This window comes from Pteropus alecto, unplaced genomic scaffold (assembly GCF_000325575.1).
Source record: "Pteropus alecto unplaced genomic scaffold, ASM32557v1 scaffold171, whole genome shotgun sequence".
Taxonomy (NCBI): Eukaryota; Metazoa; Chordata; class Mammalia; order Chiroptera; family Pteropodidae; genus Pteropus; species Pteropus alecto.
Window position 1 is genome coordinate 4,963,241 of NW_006431925.1, and position 16,467 is coordinate 4,979,707.

General features: G+C 31.6%; 1 protein-coding gene across 5 annotated transcripts in view; it reads right to left on the minus strand.

Annotated features, from left to right (window-relative positions):
* Window positions 1-16,467, minus strand: part of STRN3 (striatin 3) — a 77,569-nt gene that overhangs the window by 25,424 nt on the left and 35,678 nt on the right. For 3 of the 5 annotated variants that reach the window (XM_015585522.2, XM_015585523.2, XM_006906861.3), the window contains exons 4-8: window positions 14,260-14,341; window positions 11,798-11,971; window positions 7,069-7,198; window positions 5,709-5,850; window positions 540-650 (exon numbers count right to left, since the gene is read on the minus strand). In XM_015585522.2, the coding sequence (XP_015441008.1) occupies window positions 540-650; window positions 5,709-5,850; window positions 7,069-7,198; window positions 11,798-11,971; window positions 14,260-14,341 (639 nt within the window). The remainder of the gene's footprint in view (window positions 1-539; window positions 651-5,708; window positions 5,851-7,068; window positions 7,199-11,797; window positions 11,972-14,259; window positions 14,342-16,467) is intronic. The other 2 variants (XM_006906862.3, XM_015585521.2) reach the window with 1 other exon arrangement.

A 16,467-nucleotide genomic window follows, 5' to 3' on the forward strand; every position in this document is an offset into this window, starting at 1 on the left:
CAGCCAAAAAAATAAGTCCCGGTGGATTTTTTTTTTTTTTTTTTTTTTTTTTTTTGCTGCTACTGTTTGTGGTTGGATTAGGCCAGAAAGCAAAAATTATGGAAAGGGTTTTCCTATTCATTGTATTTCAGGATTCCCAAACTAAGAAATGTTAACCTGGCTATGAATTGGTTATAGCTATAATACTCTATGTATCAAAAATAGATTTATATTTTCTCCCTTTTGAACAAATTTCCATTATCTTTAATTCGAAGGCCAATAATTCTTACAATTTGGTAAACTTTTTAAAGCTTACCAACCCCTCCTCAAAAAAGAAACCTTGAAACCTTTCCTTCATCCTTATCCACATTTTAAAATGATTTTCTACTTGATTAATAACAGATCTAAGTTATAGTCAAATAAATTTCAATTTTACAACAGACAAAGTTTAAAGTTAGTTGCCCCCTTTATAAAGCAAAAAAGTACATAAAAAAACAGAACTGAAGAATTTTTTTTCTCAAAGATTGGTATACAAAAATTATAAGAGAATCTGCACTTACTCTTCACCCCTTTCTTCCCCTTTCGTTCCTTCTTGTACTGTTCCTTCAGTTTACTTATTAGTCCCTGGTCTACATCCCAAACCTCAGTAGTTGGGGAGAGGTCATCTTTATCTACATGCAGCATATTATTAAAAGAAAAAAATCAGCAGTTGGCAATACAAGCTGTTGGCAGTAAACTGTTATAGCTTTACATAGTCATAATAAAGATGTACTAACAGCATATACTCAAAGTATTTTAAAGGTGCAGTTTCAATTTTGGTATTCACAACTCAAACTCTAAATGCCCATCTCATAAATTTCTAAACATTTAATACGACAGTTAAATGGTGCTTCATTTCTATGAATCACAAATTTGAAGGTTATTATTCTTTCGATAACTGATATTCTTTCAATGAACTGACATTAAAAATCTAATGCTATAAAAAATAGATCACTGCATCTTTATAAAAACGTTAATAAAAATTATTCAGCCAGCATCTTAAAAGCAAATGAATGAATTACATGCGAACTACTCAAAAGTGCAAGCTGGAAAGGTCAGTGCTGTTTTACTGATGAAAATATTCATGCACCTTCTGTCACACTGATTCTGCATGCAAAGGATAACTGTACTAATGGGGAGGCATTCTAATCCAATACATACATACATATAGTTCCAAAACAGTGTCTCAAATAATCCATACAAAGCATTCAGAGAATCACCACCTCTGCCCCACCCCACTCAAATACTTCAATATCTCATTATCTTCTTCCATTGGTCTACAACTAAAATTAGCAAAAACAGACAAAAAAACTCAAATTCCACCAAAGAACTTTTTTAGAGTTGATTTGTTTTAGGGTACGATAAAAGCGACAAGCATGAAGAAGTGAAAACATACATTGCTGTGAATCTGCTGAAGATAACATGTCAGCTATTTTAGCTAAATATAACAAATCCATATTTGTTTGAATAAATACTTGTGTGTGGGAAAAACTCTATAGTAAACAAGAGGAAAAACAGCATTCAAAAGCAGTTTTAAAATGTCTATTAGAATTATTTTAATCATTAAGGGTTTTTCCTTCCTCTATTTAGTTTTAAAACAGCCATGTTATTAGCAAGCTTAATACTCTGTTACAGAATAAAACTTGGAGTTTATACAACCCTGTTATTAAATGAAAATTACACCAAAATATATAAGTTAAGTCAATCAACAAGACTGACAGAATAGTGAGATTTTAGGGAAAATATACTTGTTAAAATTTTGACAAAAATATTCTGGTTCACAAGTCTTATAAACACCCTAGGCGTCTATGACTTAATTTATACAATGACATAAAAAAGCCTTTTTTTTCTGCTATAGATTGCTATACGTAGTAAACTTAAGAAATACTCATATTTGAATGGCACACAGAAATTCCATTATTTACTGTAGCTTGAGTCTTTTCTACTACAACTGTTATCACTGTCTCCCTTATGGATATTCCTACGATCTTAAGTAGTCAGTATGTAAAAGGCTAAATCCAAAGCTTTAATTTATTAACTTGAATTCCCCGACACTAGGTTGTTCAAGACTGAAATTTATATGTAAGATTTGTCAAATCTGTAAACTGTATACTGTTTCTAATACAGTTGTAATACTGATTTAAATAGAAAATTCACTTTCCATGTACTCTAATTATGAAATTTCCTGAAAAATATGCTATATCAGGAGTTGCCAACTTATTGAATACTCCAAGAAAAAATGTGATCTAAAGACTTAATCATTTGCACTCATCATAATAAAACTAACAATTCTTTAAGTGACTACTTAAAGCAAGACAATATGACGCATTTTTAGCAAATACTTTTGAAACCTCTTAGAAATAAATAAACAAAAAACTTAAGTGATATAAACTTTATATAGGAAATTAGATAAAACAGAAAAATTTAATAAGATAGCCAGGTTTTTAGAAGACCTTTGTAGAAAAAAATTTAGCTGTGAGTAGCTCTAACTAAAGTAGCAAAGGGTAGTGGAGTGAAAAAAGCAAAAGGAATAAAAAAGAATAAGCTAAAGGAAAAAAACAAATATTACTTGCAAGATAACCTCAAGTCTAGAAAACAAAGGTAAACTTAGGCAGTGCAAAGAACAGGTTGGTGAATGCAGATGTGCACAAACAACATCCTGAAACTTGCCTGGTAATAACAGCTGATTTGATATTGCTTATAAGAAATAGTTAAGAGCAAAAGGGAAGAGCCAGCATAATCTTCTACATATTAATTCTGTTTTTAAAAAATCTACAGGGGAAAAAATACCAAGAAATGAGGTTGAATCAGTTACAGCAATTTTTTTTGTTTAAAAGAAAACACAAATATGCAACAAAAAAACTGACCCTTGACAACTTAAAACCATAAAAACATAAAATTCTATCATGGTAATTCCAACTACCACAGCAGAGAAATTATAGAAATCTACTTAATGTAGCATAAATCTGTAATTAACTTTATACAGATATTCAGTACTTAAACCATCATATTTAATTATAAACATTTAGGTATTAATTGCATTTTGTAGACCTATAAATTTCTATAGATAAGTATAATAAGTGTAGGAGAAAATAACTAAATGTCCTTAAAGTGTTTAGTCTTCATGAGAGAAAGAGCAAAATTAAAAATTCCCAGTAATATTTTTGATTGTAAAAGAACTAAAAACTACTAAAATTCAACTCAGACTACTTAACACAGATAACATAAGAAAAACAGTATTTAAAAGCTTTCTAAAAAGCCGTGGTTTCATAGGATAAGAAGATTCAAAATTAGAGATATATGATTGATAGTATAAAAAATACTATCAGATCGATAGTATAAAAAATAGCAAGATTATCCAAAGTAGGTGAATATGGAATACGTTTCATTAGAACAGACTATTTTTTTTTTAAATTTAAAAATCTGTACCCTTTATTCAATAACTTAAATATGAAAACCACCACCTTCTCATTTATAAGTAAATTCAAAATTTAAGTAAATGAATTAAATATACAAGAGTGTTTGTATATCTATTCTTTTTGTTTTTGGAAAAACTGAGTATGACACCTATGGAGTAGAAAAGATAAATTCGAAAACACAGCCAAGATCCTTTAAGAGTTTTCATTTCTTAAGGAAAAAAACTACTTGAACTATTTTGTTCTTAAAAGAGCCCTTTCCCTTATTAAGAACTTAAAATGCTTTAAAGATGTTTCAGTCTCTTCCGGAAGGAAGAGACTTTGTCAGTTACCTCTATTTACACAAAGAGATTCAGATCACTGTCGAATATTATTACTAAAAGTAAATAATGTATTGAGCCGTCATTCACTAATTAGTTCCTCTCTAGAAACTGCACCATATAGTCTGTCTTTGGACAGAAGGATAAATCAACTGTATATAATATGGTACTTTTATTAAAGATATAATGCCATATTTTACAAATTAAATTACTGTTAATTTTTGTATATGCTTTTGACTGAGAGTTAAACTTTCAGCCATTTTAGGCAAAGGAAATAGGAATGGATATGTGTTAAGATTTAGCTAACAAATGTTCAAAAATTGCTTTTGATCTTTTTTTTTAATGAAAATAATGTAAATGTACATCAGCAGAGCCTTGGTTAAATAAATAAAGGAACATACTGATAGAATATTATGCAGCTATTTAAAAGATGATGTTGCAAAAAATATTACGTTAAGTAGAAGGTGTGGGCAATAAATCAGCACACATCAAAAACCCTTTGTTACATATACATATATTTCTATATAAATGTTAAAATCATGGTTCTCTCTACATAGTAGCATTATACTGATTTAATTTTCTTCTTCACACACAGAGTGGGTTCTAAACTTCCTAAAACATACATGAATTAGAAAATTATATATATGATTTAAATATATCTATACAATTATAAAATAATCCAGAAAAACATAAATGGTAGTTTAAAAATTACTGGGAAAAAAATTAAGGTATTTCCAACATTTAACGGGTTGCACAGAGAAGCTAAAAGAAAACTTAGATGCTTTTACTGTTTCTCCCGAGCAAGGCTAATTCTTAAGAATAAAATTCTAGAATATAGCCATTTTTAACTAAGTACAAAAATGTATATTCAGAGTCTAGAAAGTAACGGTAGAGTTTTTACAAATTTTCAATTAACATACCTCTTCTCTTTTCACTTAGGAGAGAAGTGAAGGTCTGAAACAATGCTTATAATTATAAACAATGAGAAACCTAGTAACAAAATTCAGATCTTTTAAGTACTCAGTATGTATCAGGATAGTCAATAAATATATTATCTATTAGGTTTTATCCCTCCTATTAGCAATATTCGGTTTGGTGACATTTCCTATCACCAAAATAGTACTTAAAAATCCAGTGATAATTCCTAGTAACTAAGCAAAGCTGGTGTTCATGTGAAATATGTTAAGGTACTGAGTAACCTTCTCTAATAAAGCTCTGTAAACACAATTTGAGATCTACCTACCAGATAACATCCTGGTATTAAAAGATGATTGAATGAACCTTTAACAGGAACAACATACTGGACCTCAGCTATTATGTTAAAATAATTTTTACACTTTTATTTTACTTTCTAATGAGGTTTTTAACCCTCTATAAACCGAACTGGGTTTTCTCCCTTTAAGTTATGGCTGGATTATTATTAGTATTACATATCACTTCCAAAGGCTAGGCCTTAACATTACACACTGATTATATATAATAAAGTTTAATACCTTCACTAAATCTTGTTCAACAGAGAGCTACAATTCAGGATTATCAGCTTTATTACTTCCTAGCAGTAAGTCAGATAACACCTAACAGGTATACTGAAAGAGTTAATTCTTCTTGAAACCTAGATTCATTACCAAATTAAATAATGAGAATTGTAAAAACTATACACGCTCATTTTTTTAATCGGCTGAGAAAAAGAATTGAATTTCTAACGTGATTAAATGTTAAATTTCAAAAATCGAAATCCACCAAAAGCCATATATGAAAGTTTAGTCACCCAATCTAAATAAACCCGCACAAAACACCCTGAAATTATTCAATACCGCTTCCTCTTGCTCTCAGTTTAGCTGCTATCATTTGTGTACATTCATTCAGATACATACATTCCACATACACTATTTAATAATAATACATCTATAAGGGCTAGCAGTTTCCCCACCCCCAAAATTCTTTATCACCTTACCCCATTCTGTGCCATCCCCTGAACTCCGTGCTTCTCCAGCTCCTTCACCATCTTCAGCGGTTACTAAAAAATCAAATTCTTTCAGTGCTTCCTCAGTATCAGGATCATCAGTTAGGTCAGCAGCTAAACCTTCATTACCTATCTGCAAATGTAACATAAGCCCAGAATTACTTTTATCATAAATTTTAAAGGAGTCCTTTATGTTTTCACACAATTATCTTTACATTTGCACTTCCATTTTTAAATTACTTAAGTACAAAATTTTATATTTTCCCTGTAACTCTCCAATCCTAAATTATACCCTAGATAAAATGTTTTCAACAGTGCTATGTGAAGACCATTGGAAGATGTGATGCAAGTAATGTGGTGTAGTAAGAAGGATTAAAACTCTAATCACCAAGAATAGTTAATTTCGTCAATTATAATATATTCAGTTACCCTTTTAAAGACCCATTCACTTACATTCTGATATGTTGTGCTGAACTGACCTCACTCACACTTTGAACTGCAAATGTAGTCTGTAACTTATAGGAATACGGCACAGAAAAGGATATTAACTAATGCAGGCTAATAGCTGTGGTAGCAGTAACAGGGCTTTACCTCCCAGAACCAAATAAAAAAGGAAAGGAGTAAAATGTCTATTCATCCATGTTACACATACTGAGTACATTACACATATGAAATGTGGCAAAATGGTTAAAAACCGCTTTTATAGACCGGAAGCTTTTGAGGAACACTGGCATTTTCCCCACATCACTACGACATCCCAAAGAACCAAAAATGAACCTGTTTTGTTTTGTTTTTTTACATACTTGAAATACTATATTATGGTAATTCACAAATAGATCACCTAATCTACTTCTTTGCTCTTATAGCTAATCCACACTATCACTAAAATAGATAAACCTATTTCTTAGGTTATGATCAAAAGTAAATTATTAATCCTTATCAAAGAAGAATGTTGACACGTACATTTATAATCCATAGTTTACTCCTTCAACTAGGGTGGAAGTATTCCCAATGAAGCTTCAGTTAATTTATCACCTGCTTACTGTACATGAAAAGAAAGACTACAACAGTGTTTAATTGTGGCAGGAGTGGAGAGGGTGCTGCTTTTAAAAAAATGAAGGTTCAAACCACTAGACTATAAAAACAAACTTTTTCGTGATTTAGTGACTGATACACCAAATATTAATTTCTATGATATAAGGATAACTCCATAAGATCTGATATATAAAACTTTCAGTGACATAAAAGAAAGGATCACTCCCAATATAACTAAAGATATCACGAAAATTTCTATTCAAAATACATGAGTATATACATTTTAGCTAATAAGAATAGAAAATCAAGTTCCTACTTTGTGTTTATTCATCCGATGTTTGTCTTTTCCTTCTGGGATGCCTTCAATCATGTCATTTTCCTCTTCTTCATCACTGTCATCAGCATTTTCTAAGAAATTGAATGTCTCAAGAACATCACCAGAAGGCCTGTAAGAGGGGAAACAGATAAATCCATATATTCCAATGGTTATTTCTGATATTTCTTTCTGGTTCCTATTTTAAAACAGTACTTAAAACTGTATTTAATGACAGCAATACATGTGCATGGCTTTAAAAGTCAAATAGAGCACAATCTATAAAGGACAGAATTGATGAATCAGATTTCCCCAAATTAAAAACTTGCTCTTTGAAAGACACTGTTAGAGAATTTAAAGAGAAGCCCACAGATTGAGAGAAAATACTTGCAAGTCACGTATTTGATGAAGGACTTGTGCCCAGTATATACAAAGAACACTTAAATCTCAACCATAACAAATGAAACAATAAAAAAAAAATGGAAAAATTATTCAAATATACACTGCATCAAAAGATTTATGGATGGCATAAACACTCGACATCATCAGTCTTTAGGAAAATGAAAATTAAAGCAACTATGGACTGTGAAGGGCCCGAGACTTTACTTGCATGCTAACATGCTATTTCTTTTTAGCATTCATGATGATGGTCTCTGTACAGATATCTTTAAAATTAATTTTATAGTGTACCTGGGGGGAATCCTTTCAATCTGGGAAAAAATCCTTAGAAATACATTCTGTAAATATATCCCGGGAATTATCTTTTATTACTACTTTAATAATCTTTCCAAGGCCATTTTATTACCTGTTTTTTTCTGAAACACCTAGTTAGATGCTGGCTCTCCTGAACTAATCTTTGAATTTTCCTAGCTTTTCAGTCCTGTTTCTTTTCCCTCTTCTGGGAGAGCCATTTCAACCTTATCTTCCAAGTTTTACGTAACAATTATTTCATCACACTTTTTAATTTTTATTAGCTCTTTTTTGATCTCTGATAAGACCTTTTAAAATAACATTCCATTTGTTTTGTAGATGTATTATCTTCTCTCAGTTCTCTCAGAAGATTAAATATAGTTTTGGAAGTCTTCTGTTTCCTGTTTTCTAAGTTCTTTTTCTGTTTGGTTTCTTTAATTTCCAATTTTCATATAAAAGTCTTTCCTTAGGTGTGAGGCACTGAAAAGATAACTGGATGTATTGTGTACATCAATGAGTCTTGTCAAGCAGCTGGATTCACTTCTGCATGATAGGACAGAGGCCTTAACCATTTCACTGGCAGATCCCAATTATCAGTTTCATTAGGTCTCTTTTATTAATGTGATCAATTTCAATATCTTGTCTGGAACAGATCTAAGACTAGCTGCCAATATGTTACAAACCAAACAGCAGAAGAAAACAGGATCTCACTGCTCAGCTGTAGATTTTCAGATGATCCTGTTTTCAGTACAGTAACTGGCCCTGCAGTTGCTTGATTTCTTAAAAAATCATTAGTTCAACTTCCCCAGAAAATATACCACCAGTCTTTGGAATAGGGAAGGGATGTCAACTGGCTGCACAGGATAAAAGAGGGGGTTTCAGATTCTAACTGTCTCTTACATAAACTTTAACGCAATTCTCTATTCATACCCCCCTCTAAACCTGACTCCAGATATACCTGATACCTCTAATTCTTTAGCCTTTGGAGTTCTACTGGCATGATGGGACTTGAATTGTCTTGTTCCTTTTCTTCTTCCTCTTGCTCCTGAATGCATTTAGATTTAAGCTCAGTTGACATTCCTCCATTTTCTTTCCAGCTTCCAAAACTGTTAAATTCTCCCTATGTGATGGACAGTAGCCTCATTCTTTCTACATAATCAGTTTTTTATCCTTATGTGTTAATTAATCTTAAAAAGTCTTTGTCATTTTAGTTGAGGTGCCTTTAATCCACCATACTTAAGTGGAAGTCTCCATCTATGGTATATTTTTTTTCTTTGTCAACTATTTATTTACTATCCTCTGTCATTCTAAAAAGGCAATCAACAGAATTTTTAAAAAGTAATATATCCATATGAAGGGAAAAGAAAATGAAGCCAAGGGTAAGGTTGTCAAGTAAAAGGCTAAAAGAATTACTGCATTTTCTAAAAGAATTACTGCATTTTTCCCACAAATCTGGCAAGATTCCAGAGTAAAAAGAAAAAGGGAGCAAATGGAGGTTCAAAGGTAAATTAGACCAATGACTAGGAAGCAAGATAGCTTTCCCAGTTACAAGATCTAAGAGGACTTCCTCCCCCAAGGAATCTTCATAAAGTGGATGTTTTGTGATATGATGCACTATGCATCATATATCCCCCTAAAATAAACCAAGAAATTCAATAGTGATATTCACTCAGGAGAATCTAGTAAACATTATTCTTGGTGGGGTCACATCTCAAGTGGATACACAATATTTTATCATAACTGACACTATGTGCCAAACATTGTTCTAAATGCTTTACATATTAATTCATTTCTTCTTCACATCAACCCTATGATCACCATTTTACAAATAAGGAAACCGAGGCAAAAGAAGGTAAAGTACCTTGCCCAAAGTCACAGCTAGTAAGTGGTGAAATCAGAATTCAAAAACCCAGTCTGTCTTCAGAATTCACATTCTAAACCATTAAGCACACTGCCTCTAATAATATGATCTAAAATTTACCATTCCTCTACTGTTTAATATTAAGGCTGCTTTTGAATTTTTACTGTTAAAAATAAGAATGTGATAAGCATCTTTTTGCTGAAATCTCTATCAACATGTTAGATCATTTCTTATTCCTAGGGGCTTTCGAATACTCTGATAATAAATGAACCATACACACGTCCATTAGTGCGGACTCAGAATATTTAAGCATACTCATTAAGAAGGAGATCAACCTTGATTAAAAACTACTATTATGTAAATGTCTGTGGACAAATGAATGAAATGTGGTCTGTGTGTGTGTGTATTACACACATATCTACACAAACCAGAATATTACTCATTCATAAAAAAGATGAAAATCTTGTCATATGCTACAATACAGATAAATACATTATGTTCAATGAAGTTTAATTAAAAATACATACTTTTTGCTTTTTCTTTTATGCTACAAAAACATTCTATGCTCCTTGAAATTCAAAGAAAATAAGGGCTCTATTAGATGCCAAATTGTTTTTATTAAAGAGATCTCATTTCTCAGAAATAAAAAGCTTAAACAAAAGGCTCATGTTTGTTAACTTGAAAGTTGCAGAACATGTTTTAAATAACTGCATAATGTACATATTATTCTTTTGGGGGCGGGGACCAATTTATTTATTTATTTATTTATTTAGGAAAGAGAAAAGTACTTTATTATAAATAACTTACACTTATAAATATAACAATGCTCATCACATATATTTTACTTTTTATTTTATTTTTTTTATTATGGTGACATTGGTTAATGAAATCCAGTAAGTTTCAAATATACTATATTATTAATTTAAGCTCTACAAGAACTGAAATGAACTCATTCTATTTTTTTCCCCAATCTTTTTTCTTTTCTTTGTCCTTCCAACCTATGTTATTCAACATAATATATAATGGTTAAAAAAAAAGGGCGGGGGGGAATTCCATCTGCTTGATTGCTTGCATTTAATAAGTCTGTATTAACCAAAAGTGTATCTGGTAGACAGCAAACAACAAGAATTGACAAGGATGTAATCAGAACTCATAAATTTCTGGTGAGAATGAAAAATAATCCAGCCACTTGGGAAATGAGTTTGGAAACTCCTCAAAAAGGTAATTCAGTCAGTAATTCCTAAGTATATAATACCCCCCAAAACTGAAAACATGTCCACACTTGTATACTATGTTCAAAGTAGCATTATTCTAAAATGTAGAACCAACCTACATTTATGCAAGGAATGTATAAACAAAATGTTGTATATTCAAAGTGCAGATTATTTGGCAATAAAAAGAAATAAATTGCTGACACATGCTATAACATGGATGAACCTTTATAATATTATGCTAAGTGAAAGAAGCCACTCACAAAATAACCATTTATGTGAAACATCCAGAACAGACAAATCTATAGAGACAGAGAGATTAGTAAAGTTGATTGTGTTGGGTGGTAGGAGGAGTATAGGGAAGAATGGGGAGTGGTAGCTAATGAAAAGGGGATTTCTTTTTAGGGCAATGAAAATTTTCAAAACTTAGATTGTGGTGATGGCCGAACAACTCTGTGAATATTCTAAAAACCATTAAACCATTTACTTTAAATGGGTGAAATTTGTGATATTTAATTTATACCTCAATTGAGACATTAAATAAAAAAAGAAATATCTGGTAGCTTCTGAGTGAGCTCAATGGAAAGCCTTGTTCCTTTTGCACTAGTGTCTAAATAAGCACTGCTACTCTGGTTATAGACTAGCATTATAATTTACTGAAAATACTCTAGCAAAAATTTAAAAACCAGGATGTTAAAATAGCTCTGAATTACATGAAATCACCTTCAGATTTTAATTTTGCACCTATTTCAAAACTACAGTCATTTTCCTGGCATCAAAACTTAAGATAAATTTTAAAAACAGTTAAATAAAAAATTTATTTGCCCATGGTACTATTAAGGGGAGGTGCAGAAGTCTGTAAATCTAAACTCTACCTGCCTTAAAAACCGTCAATGGTAGTAACAAGAAGCTAAAGAGATTCATAATACCCATTATATAAACAGCGTTAATCTACACTTATAGATCGTACCTTTTAATTTCTTGTCCTTTTTGCTTAGGAGATTCACCTCCATTCAGGATCTGTTCTAAATTCTTTGTTTCTACTGATCCATTTGGTTCAGAATTGGATAATCCAAGTAATGACCTTACCCGCTGAGACCGTACATCTAATATTGTATCTGTGTAACCTACTTCTTGAAGATATCTGTAAGAGAAAATTAAAAATATTAAACCTTACACATTGTTAACACCTGCAAACTTGTTAATCCAAAATTATATCAACAGATTTTAGAAAAACCCATAATCCTATAAAATATACTCTTCTTTTGCCTCTATAACTGTCTTCTCTATAGACTAGTTCCAGTTTTAAGAGAACAAGGCCAATCACAAACCAAAATTAAGAAAGGGTATAGTATGGTCAACACTAATTAAGGACCAATTATGGTAAACCTAAAAAGCCCTAGACCCTTAAGAGGCTCTTGAGTTGATGACATATATATATTTTTCAAAGTCCAGAAGGTGGTAGAGAATGAGTAGAACTAAACCTCAGAAGAGTGTCATGCTAAGTTAATAGGTAGATAGGTAAGTAGGTAGGTAGGTAGGTAGGTAAGTAGGCAGGTATGTATGTATGTATGTATTTGATATGCTAAGTTTAAACCTAGGTTCTTAGCCAGAGGTAGACTGACAGTTCTCCTTCTAAGATCTAAGATATCATGGCATTCCTATAATCCCACGATCTTCAAATTTTCTGTATATCTGAACCAGAGTACTTAATTTGGGATCTAGGATGAGACTGAAAAAGATGAAAAGGACCCAATTCTGACATAAATATATATGGTTCATGAATGGCTTTGCATAACAAATTTAAAAAGTTCTTCCTAAAGTATTTCATAAGCTAAGGAATGGTACTAAAAAGTAGCTATCAAAAAGAACAAAAGATTTTAAGGTGAAAAATAAAGATGGGAAGACTGGTTAGAGCACTAACACAGCAAGAAGTAAAACTGAAGAAGAGGAAAGTAAACATGAGAAAAATAAGCAAAATATAATCTTAGTAACTTGGTACACTAATAAATATGGCAGTAGAATGAAAGAAGACATAAGAATTTTGGAACTATTTCAGGTTTCTAGCTTGGATAGTTGGATAGTAGTTCTATTCAATGAAATGAAGAATGAAGGGTTAGCATCTGGTTTCTCGGGTACCTATCGGATAATCATGCAGTGTCTATGAAAGTGTCAATGTTTATTAGACACAACAATAAGAAAGGTCAAAAGCTCAGAAGAGATTTGACTGGGTATACAGATTTGGGAGTCATTAATGTTTGATGGTATTTGAAGCCACAGATTTAAATGAAGTTATCCAGAAAAAAAAGCTTAATAAGAACAGAAAGTCTGGGTATACAAACATTTAGTTGGCTAAGAATAAGGGAAAACATAGGAAATTAAAAGAAGGAACTTGAGAAATTAGAGGGGCAAATGATAGCAGAGAGTGGTATCACAGAAGTAAAGAGTTTCAAAATGGAATAAAATAGTTAGTGTCCCACATTTGCAAAAGATCAAGATTGAACAAAAAAGGTCTTTTAAATATATTTGTGACAGCAGTTTCAAGGGAACATCAAAATGGAAAACAGACTAGACAGGTAAGAAATGCATAAAGACGACTATGGAAATAAACTATTCTTAGAGAAAGGTGAGAAGAGACAATATAAATCCAAGCAATGGGATCAGGCATATCTGAGAGAAATACTATGCAACTAAATATCAAGGTAAAGTGAGAGGACAAACACATGGGGATTGACTTGAGAGGTGGAATATAAGATGACTGTTGGATCATGGAATATTCCAGAGCTAGGGTAGTTCTACGTAACAACAAGATCAAGGGGCTGACCACACTTCTCTGGGTTTACTGAAATGAAGGTAGAAATGTCTAGAGTTGAGAAAGTTGGGTAACTGTAAATTACCCAGGACATCAGGAGCACAGAAGTACCAGTTTTCAAAACATAAAGGAGAATAGATAAAAGACAATAAATAAGATTTGCCACAGTACAACAAAGATTTCAAACACCAAAAAGGTGCCTCAAAAATTAAAGGTAGGATTTGGCAAGCCATTTCTGAAGTTTCAGATAACCAGTTAAATTCCTTCTTTAAACCAGTCACACTTTCACGTAAAACCAAATACGTGAATTTTGCAGTGATGGGCATGGGAGTGTCTACAGTATGAACTCTATATTGCTTTTGTTCTGGCCTTCAAAGAATGCAGTCTTTAGAACATTCTACCCCACAAATAAAAAAACATCAGCCTGAGGAATGTTCAGATCAACATTCAGAGGAAACAAACTTTAAAAAAATTGAAGCATCTAACAAAGCATAAAAAAAAGCAACATGAAAACTATACACATTATCCCACTATCATTAAATAATTTTTCACTTGCAAAGTGACTGAATATAAGCACATTACATCTAGATCCTTAAAGCTCAAAATAAACCATTACTCACTGTCTTAATAGCTGTCTGCCTTGCTTCCAGGTTAACTGGCTATTCTGAGGCGCTGTGGGAACGTCTGTGTCTTTGGTTTCTTCTAAAAATTAACACAAACAAACAACAACATCAAAAAGAAAGTTTCATACACATTATTTCGACTATCGAAAATACTGCCAAAGTTCTTTAAAGGATAAATTCGCACAAAAATAAACCTAAATATTTTATTAAAAAACAGAAGAAAATTAACTTATTATTTACTGTGGGTCATTCATTTTAAGTGTGTTTATCCCAATAACCCAAACACTTAGGTACTACCCCCCCCTTGTTTTAAAATTGGGAGAAGTCAAGTGTACATTAACTATTACCACCACGGATTCAAAAACCAAAAGCCCAGGGTTTGAACTGAAAAATTATTAAATTTTTTTTTAACTATCAAAATTCTGCTGAGTTGAATACTTTTGACCTCAAAAAGCTATGTTTAACATTTAAATGAGCGATTCACATTCAATATCTGTTAAGAAATTAGGCATATATAAAACTATTAAATAAGCTAATTTTGAGTTGCAACCAGTAGACTCTAAGTCTGTATCACAAGACTTCACATAATCAATTTCATTTTTAGAACTAAAAGTTAAAGCATAAAATAGTTTTTACTACAGGTAAAAAGTCACTTTTTATTCTCAGGTAACAAAGTGTATGAATTAAAGAAGAGTTTAGTAAATCGTATAATTTCAAGTGGGTTAAACTCTCAATAAGTATCTCTAGACTGAAATTTAAATTTATTGGCACGAATGCTGTTATAGATCTATTTTCCCATGAATTCGAAATAAAGATAAAGCATAAAGGGCCATTAAAGATCAGTCCTCATACTGAATGTTGAGAATTTAAAATAGCTCACAGTTGTAAGGCTCTTAGACTCAAGTCACATGAAAAAATACCTAATTCAAATATTCTCTGCAGGTATTACTTCTCTAACCCTAACCTAATGATCCTATTATTAATATCTTCTTATTCTTCCCCTGAATACAGGAATTTCTATAATTTCTAGAATTATTTCATTCTAATAGTCCCTCTATTTTTCTATTTATACCATTTTATTTTTTAATCATACATAATACATAATCATCGAAGAAAAAAGGACATTAAAAAAAATACAACTGCCCAAAATCCTATCACTAAAGTATTTAAGTTTATCATTCCATATTTTCCGTCTAAAAATATATATGTAAGCTTCTCCCCTCCTTTAAAAAAATAGGCCATTGTGTATATGCACTATAAGCTGCTTTTGAAAAAGTATCTTGAACATTCTATGGCAATAAAAAGATTAACATCATATAAAATGATTACATAATATTCCATAGAAAGTATATACCTATTTAATTTAACCAGTCCCCTAATGTTGAAATTAGTTTCCATTATCCACTATTATAAATAACGCTGCTAAGGACATCCTTGAAGTACATCGTAAGCATACGGCTCAATGAATTTTTGAACACACTCATGTAACCAGTACCTAGATGAAGAAACAAAACATTATCAGCATCCCAAAAGCTTTCCTGGTGTTCTTTTCCAGTCACTAGATATTCCCAGAAGGGCATATCAACACTATCCTGAATTCTAAAAACTAGATTAATTTTTAAATTTCATAACAATAAATCATTTATATCAATTTTCAATTTTATGTGAGCCATCCATGTTGTCGTTTATTTAGTTTGTTCACTTTTGTTGCGAAATAGCAACAAAATTCCATTATGCTAGAATGTCACAATATATTTATCTATTCTAATGCTGAAGGATGTTTGAGTTGTTTCTCGTTTTTAACTATTAAAAGTAATGATACAAGTCTTATGATGAACATATGTAAGCAATTTAGGGAGTGGAATATCTGGGAAAGGAATTACTGGGTCACAGGGTATGTTATGTTCCCCTTAGTAATACCACTGACAAATGACTTCAAGAGCAGTTCTATCAATTTACAATCCCAACACCAGTTAAGTCTACAAATTCTGCTTGTATGTGTTCCACTCCTCACCAACACTTGACTTTTTCTTTTACATTTTAGCCATTCTCGCAGGTGTCAAACTACATTGCACCATGGCTTTAAGTTTTATTTCCTCAATAACTGATAAAATTGAGCATCATTTCATATGCTTATTGGCCATTTGGATGTTCTATTTTATAAGGTGCCTTTTCAATTCTTTTGCCCATTTTTCTACTGTTACA